The 18,743-nt window shown below is 35.5% G+C and overlaps 1 protein-coding gene across 1 annotated transcript in view; it reads right to left on the reverse strand.

The window, feature by feature from the left end:
• The window catches only part of LOC111085450 (filamin-B-like), a 58,952-nt gene that overhangs the window by 6,336 nt on the left and 33,873 nt on the right, over nucleotides 1-18,743 (reverse strand). Inside the window, exons 4-7 of the mRNA XM_022384063.1 lie at nucleotides 9,987-10,200; nucleotides 8,717-8,834; nucleotides 5,692-5,882; nucleotides 63-218 (exon numbers count right to left, since the gene is read on the reverse strand). Of these exons, the coding sequence (XP_022239771.1) occupies nucleotides 63-218; nucleotides 5,692-5,882; nucleotides 8,717-8,834; nucleotides 9,987-10,200 (679 nt within the window). The remainder of the gene's footprint in view (nucleotides 1-62; nucleotides 219-5,691; nucleotides 5,883-8,716; nucleotides 8,835-9,986; nucleotides 10,201-18,743) is intronic.

Raw genomic sequence — 18,743 nt, forward strand, 5'->3', positions numbered from 1 at the left:
ATATATATATATATATATATATATATTCTGGCTGAAATTTTCTAATACTTTCCATAACTTACTTCATGCATGCCTGTTTCTACAGGGATAAAAGTTCCAGTTCCACCTGTTCTGTTTAAGCTTAGTCGACAGTCAATTTTTCCTGAAGAGCTTTTAACTTCAGCTTTGATTTTTTTTGAGTCTACCATTTCATCCAATATGTTAATCTTAAAATGTGCCTGAAAGAGAAAAACAAAAATGAACACATGCAGTTATTAATAATGAAGTCCTTCTAAAACCATTTTGTACTTTAATGGTAATAGTAAATAAACATAATTCCTCAGGAAAAGTTTATCTGTTTATATTTATGTATTTAAAGCATTTTCTGATATTTCTATAAGTTCTTTTGCATGAAAAAAGAAATATGTTTCAGAAAAAAAAATACATTCTTTTGTTTAATGGCTGTCCTTCTGACCAATTAGATTACATTGACCGTATATTTTTAATCTGGACCTTTGACATTTAAGGTCAAGTTCTAGACTAGCCATCTGACAAAGGAACGTAAGCTTTTACATGCAAGAGATACAGTTGCTAATAATGACTTTGCAAGTTAGCTAATGTTACTACTCTTTTCAAGAGAGGTGACAAAAACTGTCCTGGTAATTATAGGCCTATCAGTCTTACATCAATGGTGGAAAAGTTTTTGAAAGTCTGATAAAAGATGTTTTGGAAAACATTTTAAAAAGTATAAAATTTTTATGGATAACCAACATGGTTTCACTAGAGGAAAATCTTACCTTAGTAATCTTTTGACATTCTTAAAAGAGGTTACAGCTTGTGTAGATGAGGGTAAGAGTGTGGATATGGTGTATCTGGATTTTGAGAAAGCATTTGACAAGGTGCTAAATAAAAGGTTCGTTAAAAATTGGCTATTGAGTATAAAAGAGGCTGGATGGAAGAAAGCAGAGGGTTATTACAAATGGAGTTCAGTTCAACTAGATTAATGTCACAAGTCAGGTATCTCAGGGCTCAGCATTAGGGCCTTAGCCTCTTTTTGATTTACATTAATGACATAGATGAAGTAATGGTTAATAAAATATTTAAATTTGTGAATGATAAAGGTCTTTGATGTTGCTAGCTGTGAGGAGGAGATTGCTGCTTTACAAAAGTACTTACATCCTTTGGTGAGTTTGGCAAATAAATGGCATATGACGTTTTATTATAATAAATGCAAAGTAATACATGTGGATTATCATAATTTGAATTATAAGTATAATTATTAGTGTGATGGGAAGAACATTAACAGTGTTCTTAAAAAAATCTTAGTGTTCTGGTTGATCAGTCCCTTAAGCCATCCAAACAGTGCGCTGTTACTTGAGTTGGGCAAGGTTGTTAAGGGAACTGATAGTGTCAATGCATCATCTTTTCTTGTATTTAAAGGTGAGAATAGTAGGACTTGTGTAGGAGGTAAGTAATATATCCACCCTACAAATTTGTTTTGATAATAGTGTTAAACAGGTTTAGGCATTAAAATTATCTTGTTGAATTGCTAAATCTTTATCTATAATGTGGTTTGTTGGAGGACAGTGCAACTGTGTCAGAAGAGGAAGCTATAGGACAGCTTAGCAGCCACTGCTCCAATCACAGTTGTGTACATTATCTGTAACAAAGATATGACTGTATGGTGCTGTACTAAATAAATGTATTTTATTGTTTTCTAAGTAAGCAAACCCCTCTAAGTAACTTCTGTCATCAGTAAAGTTATTAGGAATATGTGAAGTGATAGAAATGCAGTTAGTTGAATACATAAATGTTAAAATATGTGATATTCTGACTGCATTGCTCCTATGAGTGCTAATACTAATAGCCAACATTAATGTTGTATAAATGATAAAAGGCCTTCCTTTTTGTTTGCTTCTCCCAGTTGATTTTAGATTCTCTATGAAAATATTCTAATGTGATTTATTGCCACATTACTGAGTTTACACATTTATATAAATGTTCAGCTGATTAGAACAAACTAAGATGTTCACATTAAAAATGACAGTAATATTTAATGACACAACTGTGGACACCATAAGTTGTGTAAGAGACTGACAGTATGGTACTGTACTAAATAAATGCATTGAATTGTTTTTCAGGAATAAATGAAGAGAACTATTTTCTCAACATGTTTGACGTGTTTTACTTCAAATGTGCATCTTTAGGACACAAAAATATAAATTTTGGCAGGATAGGAGTCATCTTCAGCTAAGTATTTTACTTTACTAGCATAATAGTTGGACTTTGGAATGAGTTGCCTTCAGATGTGATGGAAACAGAAAATTTAAGGTAGTTTAAAGAAAAACTTGATAAATATTTGAATTACAAGGGCTGGCTATGATTTATTTGCTGTTTCTTTATATAGTTTAGTCTAGTGGTTGGGACAGTCTAGATGGACCAACAGGTTTGTTGTTGTCCTTAAATGTTATATATGTATTTCACATGAAAATAATATTTTCACTCTGCTAAATACACTATGCAGACTTACCATTGTGAAGTTGAATGTGATTCTAATAATGTACAAACACTTGAATCTCTCAAGAAACCAACATAAAGTTCTATAATATCTGTTATAAAATTCATAAATAATTGCTGATAACTGAAATTTACCACAAGGAGATTTTCTTTGGAGGTATTTTCCTAGTTAATATCCAACTTTTTATCCATTCTAGAAATTTCTAATGACATTTTTCATAAATATTATTTTTATGTATAATGACTAAAAATGATTTTAATGGAGTTTTAAAATTACAAAAATGCTTATTGTATATGTGTCTTACTAATAAATTTTGACTAATATTCAGGTTATTACTATGTAAGGTATATATTTTCACTTTAATAAAATAAACAAAAAATAAGTGAAACAGCAGAAAATTACAAGTTCAAACATGGTATCTATCGTCATTAAAACTGAACAATTTCTTTGTTATGTGATGCATTAACTATATTTTTTCTATAAATAGATATGCTGAAAATTACAGGAATTCTGGAATGCATATCAGGTGTCTTCAAGAACACTGGTGTTTATCAGAAGTTAAGGAGTGATGTAGTTTTATTAGGCAAAACAAATTATACATTACCAGATAACAAAAGAAATGGGCCAGCAATTACAAAAGTTTTTGAATAATTGTTTACAGTACAAGCAGCATAGAAATAGCATATTTTGTATAAGAAGTGAAGTATAATGTCACTTTTATTACCAAAACAACTTCCATAAAGAAATAATAAATTAAAAAAATATGAATATAATATGCATGTCTGTATGCAGAACTGGATTGAGGTTTAGTGGGGACCTAGGCCCAGGTAATATTTCGGAATAATGATAACATAATAATAATAATAACTCACTCTTGCCTCTATTCTTCTACTTTTATGAACCACATAGTTTTTTACTTGGGTGGCCATCGGGGCCCCTGTATGGCTGGGGCCCTAGGTGGTCTATATGTTAATCCACTACTGTGTCTATGTGTAATACATACTGTTTCTTTCATTATACTAACGTACAGTATTCAGCAGATCAGTAAAAAAATCTTCATATAGTAGATTAAATATTTCAGTATTGAAGATCATAATAAAATATTGAGCATATCTATAAAAATTGCTTCATTACAAAAGCTAGTGGCTTTGTTAAGTTTATACTGATATCAAATCACAAGTTATTCATATTCACTGGAGAGTGTGAACAACAGTCCAAGCAGTAATGATTTTCAGCTTTCACAATACAGGCTGACGAAATTTAAGTAACTTGCAAAAAAACAACAACAACATAATAGTTTAGTGCTTGGGACAGTCTAGAGGGTAGTATTACTGTACTCCTTACTACTTTATAATGATTATTTTACAGCATTTAAAATACCATTTCCCTAAATCTGACTGAATCTTTCATGCCATGTATGCTAAAATGCTTGAAAAGGCACAACTTCTATTATTATACAATACTAATTAAACCCATAAGTTCATTTTTATGAAAAATACATGTAATATGACATTACTTAATAACAGTAATGTCTTGTCATAAATAAATACAGAAAATTCCAATCACCACATACATAAATATTAAAAACCCAATAATATCAAAAAACATCTTTAATATGGACATTTCGGAATTTCCTTAAATTCCATCATCAGTGTTAATATCTAAAAAAAAATTAGTTCATAATAATCAAACTACAAAAAGCAACATTAGCATTGAGTGAATTTTTGTATTCAATTGGAAATTTAGAAAGAACAGACTTAAATGGTAACACTATAACGTTTTTGGTATTACTGTTACATTCCATTATATTGTTACCGTTTAAATCTGTTCTTTCTAAACTTCCGATTGAATACAAAAACTCAGTAAATGCTAATGTTGTTTTTGTAGTTCGAATATTATGAACTAATTTTTTTTTATATTAATGTTGATGATGGAATTTAAGGAAATTCTGAAGTGACCATATTAAAGATGTTTTTTGGTATTACCATGTTTTTAATATATATTATAAAACTTTTTTTTCCTCCTGATGAATTACCCCATATATGTTTTGAAAAATGTACTTATTTCATACTTTTTACATAAATAGACTATCTTGCTCTGTCTGAATGATCCTTAACTTCACTTCAGATATTATGAATGTGGTACTGAACTTCACTTACACTAATAAATTATGTGAAGGCCTACATATCGATCAATTATTTTGTTTTCACACTTAAGTTGCAGATATTTATACATCCTATATTTAAAGCTTAAATGTTATTACTAAGACATTTAACACCTATTTGGCTTAATTTTAATGAAAATTTTAAATATATTTTATTTCATCAAACATTTTAGTTAGAAACTTTATATAGAAATTTAACCAATCAAAAACTGAAATTCTAAAAATTTAATTTTTATTTTACAGTTTTGACTAGGAAGTTGCTGTACGCCCATTGTTATTTCAAACTCAATTTCCAAAGCATGAAAAACAATGGCCAATTTTAATTTTCTATTTAAGGTGTATCAGTGTGGTAATTTGAGTTGTTGAAAACTGCCTTAATAGCAACTGCTAGTGGGTGAACCCTTTAGCTCACTTGGTATAGCACTTGAGATCATCTGCAATCAAGAGGTCTTGGGCTTGAATCTGAACCAAGGTAATTGTAAAAAAATAAAATGACCACAGAAAAACTGGTGCCCAAGTAGTAGTTGACCCATGACCCTGACACAAAGGCATGATTTGTTTGTGAGACGAGAAGTATGTAGTAGTAATTACTAGTGGGTTAACTCTTTAGCTCAGTTGGAAGAGCACTCATCTCATATTTTTGAGATCTTGGGATTGATCCCAAGTCCAAGAAATGGAAAACTGAGATTACCACATCAATATCCATTTCCCTTTTAATTAATTTTGACATTCCATTATGTTCATGAATCTTTTGAGATCTAGAAAATAGTCATGCAATACTGTAAGTGAAGGCTAACATGGGTATTAAAAAATTAAGAAATATAACAGAACTGTACCCAGGTGATGGAAACTTTGTCCGAGTCAATTACTAATCACATTCCTCACAAGAACTTAACTTTCTTATATTTTGGTACTTAAATGAAGATTGTTAAACATAGACAAAACTACAAATGTTAATTTGTAAATCACAATAAGTAAAGTATTTTGAGGTTTAAACTTCAAATGAACCATATTAAAAGCTAAAACTTACAGGTTTATTTATGTGAACAGTATTCAAGTCAATTCCCATAATGCTGATCTTTTCACTGGGTCGTTTTCGTGGTCTAATCCACTGAAAGCGAGAGATATAGGCCATTGTACCTAGGTACTCAACCTCTGGATCTGCCATTTCTCTGGCTGTCAGAAGTGGTTCCACTCCCAAGTACTTTCCACCATTCATACCTACATTAAATATTTTTACATATATTTTTATGAAATGATAGCCTAGATGCGACAGATAGTCAATACATCCCACCACCAACTCTTGGACTATTCTTTACCAATGAGCAAGTGGTGGACATGTTTAATGAAATGTTTCAATCCCACAACTCACAGATTGTGGGTATAACACCCTAACACCAGGTCATGCCAGGTAAGGGGGAATGAAATACTTTATCTTGAGTCAAAATTGAACCTGTACTCAATTAACAGTCAGCACAAAGGTTAATTGATAACAATTATTCATAAGCAAGAACATGTGAAACACATATAAAAAAAACTAATTTAAAAATTTTCCTCTGTAAAAAAACCAAACAGATATAAACATGAATATCTGATATAGAATTTGACAAACATTTGAAAAAAAAAATCTAAATTAATAATTAATGCAATGACTTTAGTACACAACCTTCAATTTGGAAGATGTAATAAGTTTCATCCTCCAGTATTTGATATTAAAAATAAAAACAAAAGATCTGGAAAACTTGTGTGATACAAGATTGAAACACTATCTTTAACACCAAAGTAAGTATATGAAGCACATTACATTTCCAAGTTGAATAATAACAATCCTAAAATTTCTTAAACAGTATAAAACCTATCACCCTTATAAGTTTTCTACTGAAATTGAAAATACACAGTTATAAAAGAAAATACTTGCCCTGATACTACACAGCTCTATGACATTCTTCTCCTGACACAACAAAGGTACATGATATATTTGTTCAGGTACTACATAGGTGCTTGCTATATTGAGGCTACTAACAGTGATGTTATAGGTCCAATGCTGCTCTTATAACTACTTTCTCCATCATTGTTTACAAACTGATGTCCAAGATTGCACACTACTGCTTGATACCCAATTTACATGATAACAATCTCTTGTGAAAGGACCATACATCTTGACTAACTTTCCACAAATCCTCCAATGTGTATGTCTGCCTCGATCATGTATATGTATGCCAAAGGCACGGCACAAAAGTCTATAAGAGCTGCACTAGGGGACTTGACAGGTTGAATGGAACTGCTGTTATTCCAGCAGGAGTGAAGCGAAGCACCTATAGTTGGGGGGGGGGGGGCATGACTGGATTTTACAGACAAAATAATGCAATCTGAATAAAATGATAATCAGCATTTCCAGATATTCTTAAATGGAAAATATGTAGATGAAGATAAAGTGCTAAAACTATTATTTTATTGCTGAATTTTTGTTGTTTACATAAAAATTCTCACAGCAAGAAATTGTTTTCCAAGATTTCCCCATAAGAACAGATAAAAATTTTGTTTACAAAAAATTTTCCTTTCTCATGAAAATAGCTACTAATTTTTAGGAGTGGCTAGAATTTTTGTTTCTCATTTACTTGTGTGCCTTCATTAGCTTCAAATCTTCATTATCTTGTTTATTCACAAAAATATGTCATAGGGTTGTCTTTCCCAACCATAGCTTTCACTCTGCAAATGACAGCATTGCTCCAGATTCACTTGGGGTGAGAGTCCTGGAGTCCAGTATTGTTCTAATTATTTTGCTGTGTAAATTTTACATTTCTAAGAAAAACATTAAAGACTCCCTTCTTTAAAATGTTGTTTCCTTTAGCTCTACATCATTTAATAATTTTGCTCTATGAATGTTTCTATTTGAAAATAATTTTCATGTAACTCCAACCATAAATTTACCTGTAGCAGCACTGCAATTATGAATGGTTGGGAGTTTGCTTTGGACCACTTATATTGGTGCTAAACATGTTGTCCATAACACCACAGCTTGAATCTGCTGTGGTATGCCACTGCATTAGCACCTACAAATTTTTCAAACAGTGTGTGATTAACCCTCTGTAACTGTCTTCATACAATCCAAGTATATATTATTTTATCATGTTAATTTGCAGTTGTATCTGATACTTGTCCTGATATTACTCAGGTGTGTGATACATTTGCTGAACTCATACTGATGTTAAATTGATATATAAAAATATATTGTCATAACGTTGCTCTCTTGCTGGAAGGTTCTTTTTTTTTATCTGGTAAAAACAACTCAAATTCCAGTCCACATAGCAATCACAAATTAAATTATTTCTTTCTTTCTTTCATGTTTCTACAAGACTGAACACTTGTCAACTTTTGTAAATGTTTGTAGGCCTATGTTACAAATGACATTCAAGTTTTTCTAACAAACTAAGACTAATGTAAAACGAATCATCTTACTTCCACAAGGTAACTACAATGGCTAATAGTGATGACTGTTTCATTCTACTATCTTCTTGAAATAACTCTCTACCTTGAAAACAAACTCTACTTACTATTTCCTTGACTATCAATCAACTTACTCTACACATTTCACATATCTTGTATTTATACTCTAGCTTCAAATGTGCAAGAAAAATCTGATGTCATCTTAGAACTTTCTAGGTTTTCTAGGCCGATCTTAACATCATGCACCTTCTAGCTAACATACAAATTACAGCATTAAAAATATAGCTTACAAAAATATGCTCCGATATCAAGTAGGATGATAGTATTTGCTACAATACTCTTAGATTACTTGCTAAGAAACATTTTGAACTGTAAGGAAAATCAGTACAACACATGCTATAAAGCGATTTGCATCAGTTTCAGACTAATTTCAGGTTTATCATAGATTAAGAAAACACGGATCTTTTTCTATGCAAACACAGCTTTATATCCTTTTGAGGGGAACTCTGAATGCTAACTACAAGAGCTTATAGCAGTGTCATATTTTTAGTAAGGAATGTATTTTCTAAATAGACAGCAAAACTAAGTAAAATAAGCATAAAGGTTACCAAATTTCAAGTTTTTCTCCCATGCTGATCGCTCTTGACTGAGATGAGAATATCCTGGTATGCTGGCTCCCAGTGAATGAACTAAGGCACACAAAGCTAAGCCATCATTCCAGTCAGTCTGCATAAATAAATTTTCATGTTTAAAAATAAATTTCTGTTCAACATACAACAAGTAAACTTGTTTTTGTATGTCTGCTTGTAAGCTTCTCCTTATTATCCAGTATTTTACAAATCAAATGTTTGTCCATTACTTCAAGTTTTCAGACAAGTTACTGATGTAGTACATTGAAGTTCTTGGTACTCCTAATGCTTATGTTTGTTTGTTTGTAGATAAGTACAAAGCTATACAATGGGTTATCCATCCTCTGCCCATCATGGGTATCAAAACCCAATTTTAGACATACTGCAATGGGGCAATGATCCTTAGGAAATTCTCTACAGCATGCAGCATTATATAACCAGAACCAGCCTTAGTAAAAATGACACCCCAGGCAGAATAAACATTGTTGCCCTATACATTTCCTACATTTTTCATCCTCTTTATTCGATTTTTTTTTCTCTTCATTGACTTTACATGCCAAATTCTCAACATTTTCATACCACTATTGGGTACTTTTAAAGCATGTCCTAAAGATTATATTCATGCCATTGATAAATTTTATGAGAGGCATTTTGCACCCCCAGAGCAGTCACCTGGTTTGTCCAGCCCTGTATGTAACTTTGAGAAAATCTATCATATTTAACTACTTGTTTCAGAAATACTGTCCCAACTTGTTGTTAAGTTCACTGTAAAATGACTGCAAATAAAAACATTCTGTAACAATACAATCATTATTTTAAACAGAAACAGTCCAATATAACTTTAAATATAAGTAGTGAGTACCATTTGCTGTTTACTAATCTATAAAAGTCTTTATTATGATATTCACAGTGTAATTATTATACAGCTCATTTTAATGTGCTACATAACCCATTCTAAATAATTTATGTCCAAAGTGGATTGAGAGATGTAACAAATAATGAAATAATGCCAAAAAAAAGTTACTAATTTCTTAATTTTTTTCACTTATTACTAATGTATGGTAATGATCCATGTAATTTAATAAAAACAAGGATTTAAGACTGAACATATATTTATGAAGAGAATTAGGTAAGTACATTTATAATATACAGTAAAATTATTAATATTAATAAGATAGGTTTTTCTGAATTTTAATGTAGAATGAGTACTGATATGAATATAAAGAAAAGAAAAACAAGTAAAACTTACAGTGAAATTTTGAATGTTTAAGTCTGGAAGTTTTTTCTGCACCCAATTTAAAGTGGACTTATACCCTGGACTGTTTTCCTTCATGAAATAGGATAAGTAAGTCATTCCGGACAGTTCATCCAGATTTGGGCTAGCAATATCTTCTGGGTTGAGTAGAATTGGAATATTAAACTCTTCCTTAGCTATTTGCATGGCAGTGGAACAGTTTCTCTCTCTAGAAATAAAAAATACATCAACACTTTAAAACAATTGATTGTTTGATGTTCAGATTTTAAATGTGCAATGTGAAAATGTCAGTATCAAGTTTTTAAGAGAATTAATTAACTGAAGAAAATCAAATCAAGTTTTAAGAGCATGTTTTATTCTAGATAATGTATCCAGAATGTTAATATTTTCCTACACTGAAAATATATTTCTGATAGATACTTACCTTTTCTCATAATTACAGCTATTCTCGACTTGACTGCCCTCTAGTGTACAAATGTTTACTCGCCATTAGCCTTAAAACTCTCAGCTAGTTTTACGTGGTTCAGTTGAGTTTAAGCATACAAATTAACATATGACAGTCCTCCACCAATAGGAGTGTGACAAACCCTTCTATCACAGCTAAGTCCCTCTATGCAGTAGAACCCAATCTTCACCTCGAGATTACACACAAAAAAAACACACCAGAAATGAGGAGTACGGGTGGGAAATGTGAGAGGAAATATATTTTCAATGTAGGAAAATATTAACTCCCAATACGATAACTTACCTCTGCTCATAAAATAGCTAGAATCCCACATTGATCAGGTGGAGGGACTGGTGTAAAGGTTATCTAGAAGAGTCCCCCAAGGAGTGTGTCATCTCAATGTATAAGAAACACACTCATGGGAGACCACATCACATTTGAACCAGGTATACTCTTTGCCCTTGATGAAATAATATGACATGAAATAGGTGGAAAAAAGGCACATCTGAAAAGAAAAAAGTGGCTTTGGTGTAGAGTGGTTAGGGAGCATCAGACCATAAGTGGCAAATCAACTCCAGTCCAAAACCAGTGACACCATGATAGGATCTACTGGCCATGGTAGGAGGAGGGCCCCTCTAACATTCATTTCAGACACAGAAACAAAAAAGGAAGAAGGAGTGCCATTCCGAGAACCCAAGTCATCATGTGTGCATATCCAACATGCCCAACACATGTACCCCCCAGGAACTGACATCTTTATGATGGTAGGAAGATGGAAATGCAACATGGAGGGTCAACTCCACTCCAAAACCGTGTGGCATTGAGAATGTATCATCTAGTCTGTGGTAAAAGGAGGGTCCCAGCCCACTCACAACTGAGGACTTATGTTAACTGGTCCAGCTCCAACCAACACCAGTTGCTCAAGAATCAACATCCAGGCAGTGGTAGGAAGGAGGATTCCCAATCATAAGGGTGAGCTGCATATTGCTTTGTGATGGAAAAATCCAGTCCACACCAGACAACATCTGAAATTGTACGTCAGATCCACAGTAGGAGGATAGTTACACCACCTACACCAACAGAACCCCACCTTCCTACTCTCAACTGAGTGGAATTAAGCACACACAAGAGGAAGTCTCAATGGTCTACCACCAAAGCAGCTAGTGGTAAGGACTCCCATACTCCACTAGAGGAAGAGAGAAAATGCGTTGGAGAGCTTAGAGGAACACAGCACCAGAGAAAGTGCAGTGGATGATAGTGAAACCCTATTTTGAAAAGCAGACTGTACCCGGTTTATACAATCAAGGGAATGACAGGAAAGGGCAGCAATCCCTTCTCCTTTACGCCTGTTAGTCCATGAGTGGATGGTCCAGGACAAACATATTTATGAAGCAAGACACTTCAAGGATGAACCTACAAGTAGTCTTGTGGAACACTCCATTTCAACAGTGCGAGTTAGCAACTGACTGTCAATGTCCACAGGCAAACATGAGGAAGGAAAAGGTTTTTAAGGATAGATGATATATGGAACATGAAGCCAATGGTTCGAATGGAGGGAGGGAAAGGGCATGCAGGACAACATTAAGATCCCAATCCTGTAAGGGTGTGGGTCAAAGCTGATGATGAAGGTGAGAGGAATGAAACATATAAAAAATAACAGGAAAGGAAAATACCTGGCAGAAATGAGAAAAACGAAAGTTATAGAATAACATTGCTCTATAACTGACAACAGTCGAAACAGAAAGACCACTGTCAAAAAGTCAGGTTAAAAATTTAGATAGGTGAGGGACAGAAGATAAAAAAGGGATGAATCCCCAATGGAGACCAATGGCAAAAAATATGCCACTTTTCCTGGTACACTGACACAGAAGAGGGGTGGACACAGTGGGAAAGTAAGGATGCTATCTGGGTGGAAAGTCCAGAACGTCTCTCAATAGACCAGAAAAAAGCCATACATGAAGCTGGAGTGTGGAGACAGATGAATGAAGCATTGTCAAATGAGGTTGATGGAGGAGGAAAGGGGAGAGAGGAAGAGGTAACAGTGGTGAAACTGAAGAGGGAAAGTAGTGGGAACCAAGGTTGAGCTGGCCAGAATGGAGCCACTGGAATGACTTGACACAGAGTGGTTTGGATAATAGATAGGACTCTGGGAAGAAGATAGATGGGGGAATAGGCATAAATGTAGAGGCCCATCCAATTTTGAATGAAGGTATCTATCACTAAAGCTGAAGGATGAGGAATATGGAACCAAAACAGAGGGAGTTTGGTATTCAGATAGCTAGAAAAGCATCCAGCCAGAGAGTACTCACCTGAGAACATAGCCATTTGAAAACCTGAGGATCGAGGGACCACTTTGTGGGGCGAATGTGGTTGGAATGGGATAATTAATCCATGACAAGACAGAGAGCACCCAGGATATGACAAGCCAGAAAACAAATACGATGGCTGTGAGCTGAGAACAACTTATCCAATGTGTGAAAACACAGATACCGTGACCAGGTGCCCCTTGCTGAGTGGTGTAAAAGACAAGCCAGCAGGAAATGGGCCAGTGCCAAATGAACAGCCTGCAGTTCCAGAAAATTGATATAAAAATTCAATTCGACTAAAGACCCATGGCATTGCAATATATCCCCAACCCAAAAGGAAAGCATCCATAAAAAGATACACCTCCAGTCATGGAGGAGAAAGAGGGACACCAGCTGATGTGTTGTTCAAGTCCAGCAACCAGGCAACATCGGTCTGGAGGGAAGGAGGAAGAGATGCCAGGTAATCCAGGGGATCCTTGGTGAGGCTCCACTGAACATGAAGTACACACTGAAAAGATCGCATGTGAGCATGGCCAAGGGGAATAAGGGCCTCCAAGGAAGCCCAAATCCCCAAAAGAGAAAGAATCTCTCACACAGGGAGAAGAGATAAGGATTGAGCCTTTGAATCATAAGCTCCATGGAATGCAGTCTAAGGGGGAGAAGGCTGAGCCAGACTGAGATGGGGATTGAAGAATACTCCAAGATGAAAGAGGTATTGAGTTGGTGTGAGCAGCTTCCCTGAGGAGTGCATGTTGATGGAATAAGCCAAAAGCAAAGGTGCTAGAAGGAGCCAGTCATCCATGTAATGATAGAAACAAAGTCCATGCAAATGAAGAAGTTGGGCAAAGGATTTGACCACCTGACAAAATACATAGGGAGCCAAGGCCAGCCCAAAAGGGAGAGCTCGGAAGTGATATACACATTCCCCATGGACAAAGTGAAGATAACGATGGAATGCAGGGGAAATGGGGATATGAATGTAAGCATCGGATACATTGAGTTTCATTATCCAAAGACCTGGAGTAAAAGCCCATCGAAGAGATAGAAAAGACTCCATGGTGAACGAGGAACTTCCATATAGCAGTTCAGACTGCAGAGATCTATAATAGGACCCAAATCCCCAGTCTTCTTGGGAACCACAAAAGATGGGAATAGAAACCTGGAAGAGTAGAAACTACCAGTTCTATAGCACCCTTGAGGAGAAGATCCTGAACTGCTGTAGAAAGAAACTTGCTGGAAAAAAGATCCTGAGGAGGGGGGAAGGAACAGGAATAGGTGATAGGAGAGAAGGTGAAAGGAAATGAAGAGATAGCCCTTCTGATAAGACCAGAAGAAACCATGGGTTTGTGGTAAATGTCTCCCAAATATCTGCATAAAGAAGCAGTTTGGCCCCTACTGGACCAAATCCCACAGGATATTCACTGGGACCATTGATGGCATGCAGGTTGGCAGTGAACAATAGTACACTGAAGGAGTGACCCATGAGGAAGGGACAGGTGATGGAGAGTAAGGAGGGGTGGGATACAAGGACTGGAGCTGGGGAAGGTTATAACATATGTGTGGTCAAGGAGAAGGAAGTATGTAAATGGGTGGTTTCCACTCTCGACTCCAATGAATCAAAAAGACTCCAAAAACTGTTTGCTGTAAAAAGGGGGCTATGTGTAAATCTCACACAGATGCAGCGGGGGATGAGTTAAAAGATCATCTGTACCTAACAGGTCCCAACAAAAAAGGATCCATGTGTGGAGGGACAGGGCAGAGGAAGACAAGTGTTCCAAGATGGACAGGAGGAAGGAACAGGCATTCACCAAAAACCCCTCAGGGGAAAAATGGATAGCCTCAGACAAAAAATGTATGGAAGAAAGGTAATGTAGGAGAGGTTTTAAGGTCAGATGAAGGCGGGAAAATTGTGCCTGTGAAAAGTGCACATAGGTATCAGGGTCTCAACCCCAAAAGGAGAGGAGCAAATACATGAAAAGTTTTTAAACAATGATATGCTAATGCATGAGCCTCAAACGCATATGGTAGATGCAGCATGCTGAACCCCAAACGTAATTGCTGGGTGAAACACTCAGCATGGACCCCAATATTGGGCAAAGGAGGAAGAACAAAATATTTGGTGATAGGTGCATCAGACATTAGGGAAGGGAACGGGTCATAGGACATGGAGGACAAAGACAAAACATAACATACCTGTGATTCTAATTCCAGAAAAGGAGAAAGTCATGGTGTGTTGACTGCATGGCACAGAAGGGGGGGGGAGTTAAAATGGCTGCCCAAATTCTCATCATCCTGTTTCAGCTCCACTATAAAGAGGAGAAGTGGTGTACAGGAGTGCCCTCAGCTGCATGAAAGAAGCCATCTCGCAGCAGACAAGGGCCAAATTTTCCTCAGCCAATAACATTGAATCTGAAGCTTTTGTGATAGGCTGTTTTTCACCAGTAGTATGAAGCACTAGTAGTTGTGACTTGAAACTGTGAATTCATGTTAATTTTACTGAGTGAAAGAACCCTCCAGTGAAAATAGATGAAAGTAAATCAACATGAAGCAGTACTGAAACCACACAAAAAAGTTTATAAACAAAATCTAAAAAGAAAACTTTTTTGGAGTTCAGAAATGAAAGCAAAGTCTGAAATTCAAAAGATAATGAACACCAAAATTAAATAGGCAGTGAGCAAGATGACTGATCTCTGTCATACTAAATCAGGAACTGAAGATTGGGTTCTATTGCATAGTGGAAGTCAGTTGTGCTAGGAGGCATGTCACACTCCTATTGGTAGTGGGTTGTTGCATGCTTAGTTGCAGCTATACTACGTGGAAAACACGTGGAGGTAGGTGGGAGCATAAATGCTCATTTGTGGAGATTTTAATGCTCACAACCCTTTATGGGGTGGAACAAAATTTGACTGTCGAGATCAAATTCTCGGAGATCTAGTTATGGAATCTGATAAAAAAGGTGTTAAATGTATTGTCTGGGTTAATCTATCTGCTCAGGATCTAACAATTGTAGATAGTAAACTTGCTAGTATTGCTACCTGGGATGTTATAGATGATGACCTGGGAAGTGATCATCTCCCAGTAATTACATCTGTTAAAGTTCCTTTTGAAGTTAAGAGTCCGACGACCTTCTGGAACTTTAGCAAAGCAAACTGTTTCAACTTCCGTACATTCCTCGAATCTTCCATTCAAAACATAGACATGTTTTTTTCTGTTGAATCTGTATATCCCCGTCTAGTAAATATTATTTAGGAAGGAGCAGAGAAATTTATCCCACAATCAACTACAGATGGTGGCAAACATCAAATCCCTTATTGGAATATGGAATGTGAGAAAGTAGTTAAACTAAAAACAAGAGTAGGAAGAAAGCTTTTAAAACACGTCTCTTAGATGATTATATTGAATATAAAAAGCAGAAGGTCATTTGTCAACGAACAATTCGAGCACTCCAACAACAATTCTGGTGTGAGTACTGCTCTCGTTTAAACCATTCATCAGACTTAAGTAAAATATGGAAATTCGTGAAGCGTTTGAAGGGTGGGGTTCTATCCCTATTCCTACACTTAAAACTCCTGGATCAGCATATTTGACGGATGTTGAAAAGGCGAATGCGCTGGCTGATCAATTTGCCCACATCAGCAGTTCTGGCAATTATTCAACCGAATTTTCGAAATATAAGAAATTATTTGAACATGACAATTCCACCACTATTACTAAGAAGCCAAATAATAGTAATGCGTTGAATGCTAAATTCAATATCAGTAAAATGAAACAAGCAATAAAGACGTCTAAAAACTCAGCTCCTGGTGACGATAGAATGCTTTATAAAATCTATAAAAATCTTTCTCTAAATTTTTTGGTAAAACTGCTGGAATTTTTCAATAAGATATGGAATGAAGGAACCCTCCCTTCAGCCTGGAAGCACGCAACAGTTTGCCCACTCCCTAAGGCAGATAAGGATCCAAGCTCTGTTACATCGTATCGACCAATTGCTCTTACTTCTACTATGTGTAAAATTATAGAACGAATGATTGCTAACCGTTTGCATTGGTATTGTGAAAAACATAAGACTTTTCGACAAGTTTCAGTCTGGTTTCCATTGGAAGAAGTCTATGCTTGATCATCTGTTATGGCTACATGAAGATGTCAACAAATCATTGTGCAACAGAGGTAAAGCAGTGTCTGTGTTCTTGGATATTGAAAGAGCATACGATATGGTCTGGAAAGTACGATTGTCATATAAGCTCAACAGTTACAGTTTTGATGGCCAACTCTTCAACTGGATTAAATAATTTCTTTCAAACAGATCCTTTAAGGTCAGAGTCAATGGAGTCGTCTCTTGGGAAAGAGTCTCAGAAAATGGCACTCCCCAGGGTAGTGTTATTAGCCCTATTTTGTTCCTTCTCACGATTAATGACGTTAGTTCTTCCTTTATTAGTAATGGCACGAATTATAGTATTTTTGCTGATGATTTAGCCCTCTGGAAACCTGGTCGTAATATTAATCATATCCAAACCTGTCTTCAAACAAATCTGGATAATTTAGCCAATTGGTTTTTAAATGGGGCTTTACGGTTTCAGCCCGAAAGTCTGTAGTTCTCCCTTTTCTCGTACTTCAAACACAGTGAAATTATTTTTAATAACCACCAACTAGCCTCCGTCATCCAATACAAATTTGTGCTAAACGACTCAATTTGCTTAAATGTGTGTTGGGCACACATTGGAGAGCGTCCAAAAAACTATTACTTGTGTATAAAACCTTAATACGATCCGTTATTGACTATGGCAGTATAATCTATGATTCTGCGAGTTACTCAGTCTTTAAACAACTGGACGTTATTCAAAATCGATGCTTGCGATTATGTTGTGGAACATTGAAACACACCCCTATATCAGCCATGGAAGTAGACTGTGGCGTCCTACCCCTTGACTTACAGAGACGGAACATGCAACTCAAATTTATAGCAAAGTCTTTGTACAATGATTATCCCGTTAATTTCTTTCAAAAGGATTGGAGAGATTATTGCGGAACCTTTCAATGAAATAACTCACCAATGACAGTTAAAATTGCAGACTTTTTCTCGTCCGTAAACCTCATCCATTGGTAAATACTAATATTTTCCCTTTCCTCCTTGGGAAATTCCAACCCCTGATGTCGACGTCACTCTACATTATGTTGGAAAAAAATGGGAGCAAAGTTACTTGCTTTTTTCCTTGGCTAAGGAAAACTAACAGGCTTCTCTGACTATACATGTATATTTACGGATGGCTCCAAGTCTACCAGTTTTAATTCCTCGCCATTTTATATCAAAAATCTCAACATCAGAAAAGCATTAAAACTGCACCTGCATCTGTATATAAGGCTGAACTGTTTGCTATCCCACTAGCACTTCTATGGATGCGTTAACATATCCTGGGGTCAAAAACGTTTCTGTTGAAATTGGTGACCTCTATGGCCAAGTCGATAAATTCATTTTAGATTCTTGGCAGTACAGATGGAATTCAGTGAAACAATCAAATATATAGAAGAAAATTGTTCCTGTTGTTTCTTCTCACATCAAGTATGCATGTACGAATAGACGCCAAGAAGATATTATAACACGCCTCCGTTTTAATTGCACAGGTCTAAATGGACATCTCTACAAAATTAAAGCACATCCCAATGGTGAATGCAGCCATTGCTCAAATTTTGAAGATCCGGAACACATTATCATGGATTGCATATATTACCAAAGAGATTGGGCAGCCAAAAAACAACAGATGTGTAACGTTAAAGTCCCTCTTCCTACCTCTCTGTTAACTACTGATTGTCTCTATACAGCGATTTATAACTTCGTAATAACTAAAGACCTAAAAATTTAATGTCCCTTTCTTTTTGCTAATAGGGCTATTTCTTTTTACCTTTGTTTCAAATGGCTGGAGTCGCCCACAGTCGAGAAGAACTAACTACGTAACCCTTTTTTAATAATCATATCTTTTACAACTAATTGTATGTGTTGAGTAT

The sequence above is a fragment of the Limulus polyphemus genome, unplaced genomic scaffold, assembly GCF_000517525.1.
Source record: "Limulus polyphemus unplaced genomic scaffold, Limulus_polyphemus-2.1.2 Scaffold397, whole genome shotgun sequence".
Classification (NCBI taxonomy): domain Eukaryota; kingdom Metazoa; phylum Arthropoda; class Merostomata; order Xiphosura; family Limulidae; genus Limulus; species Limulus polyphemus.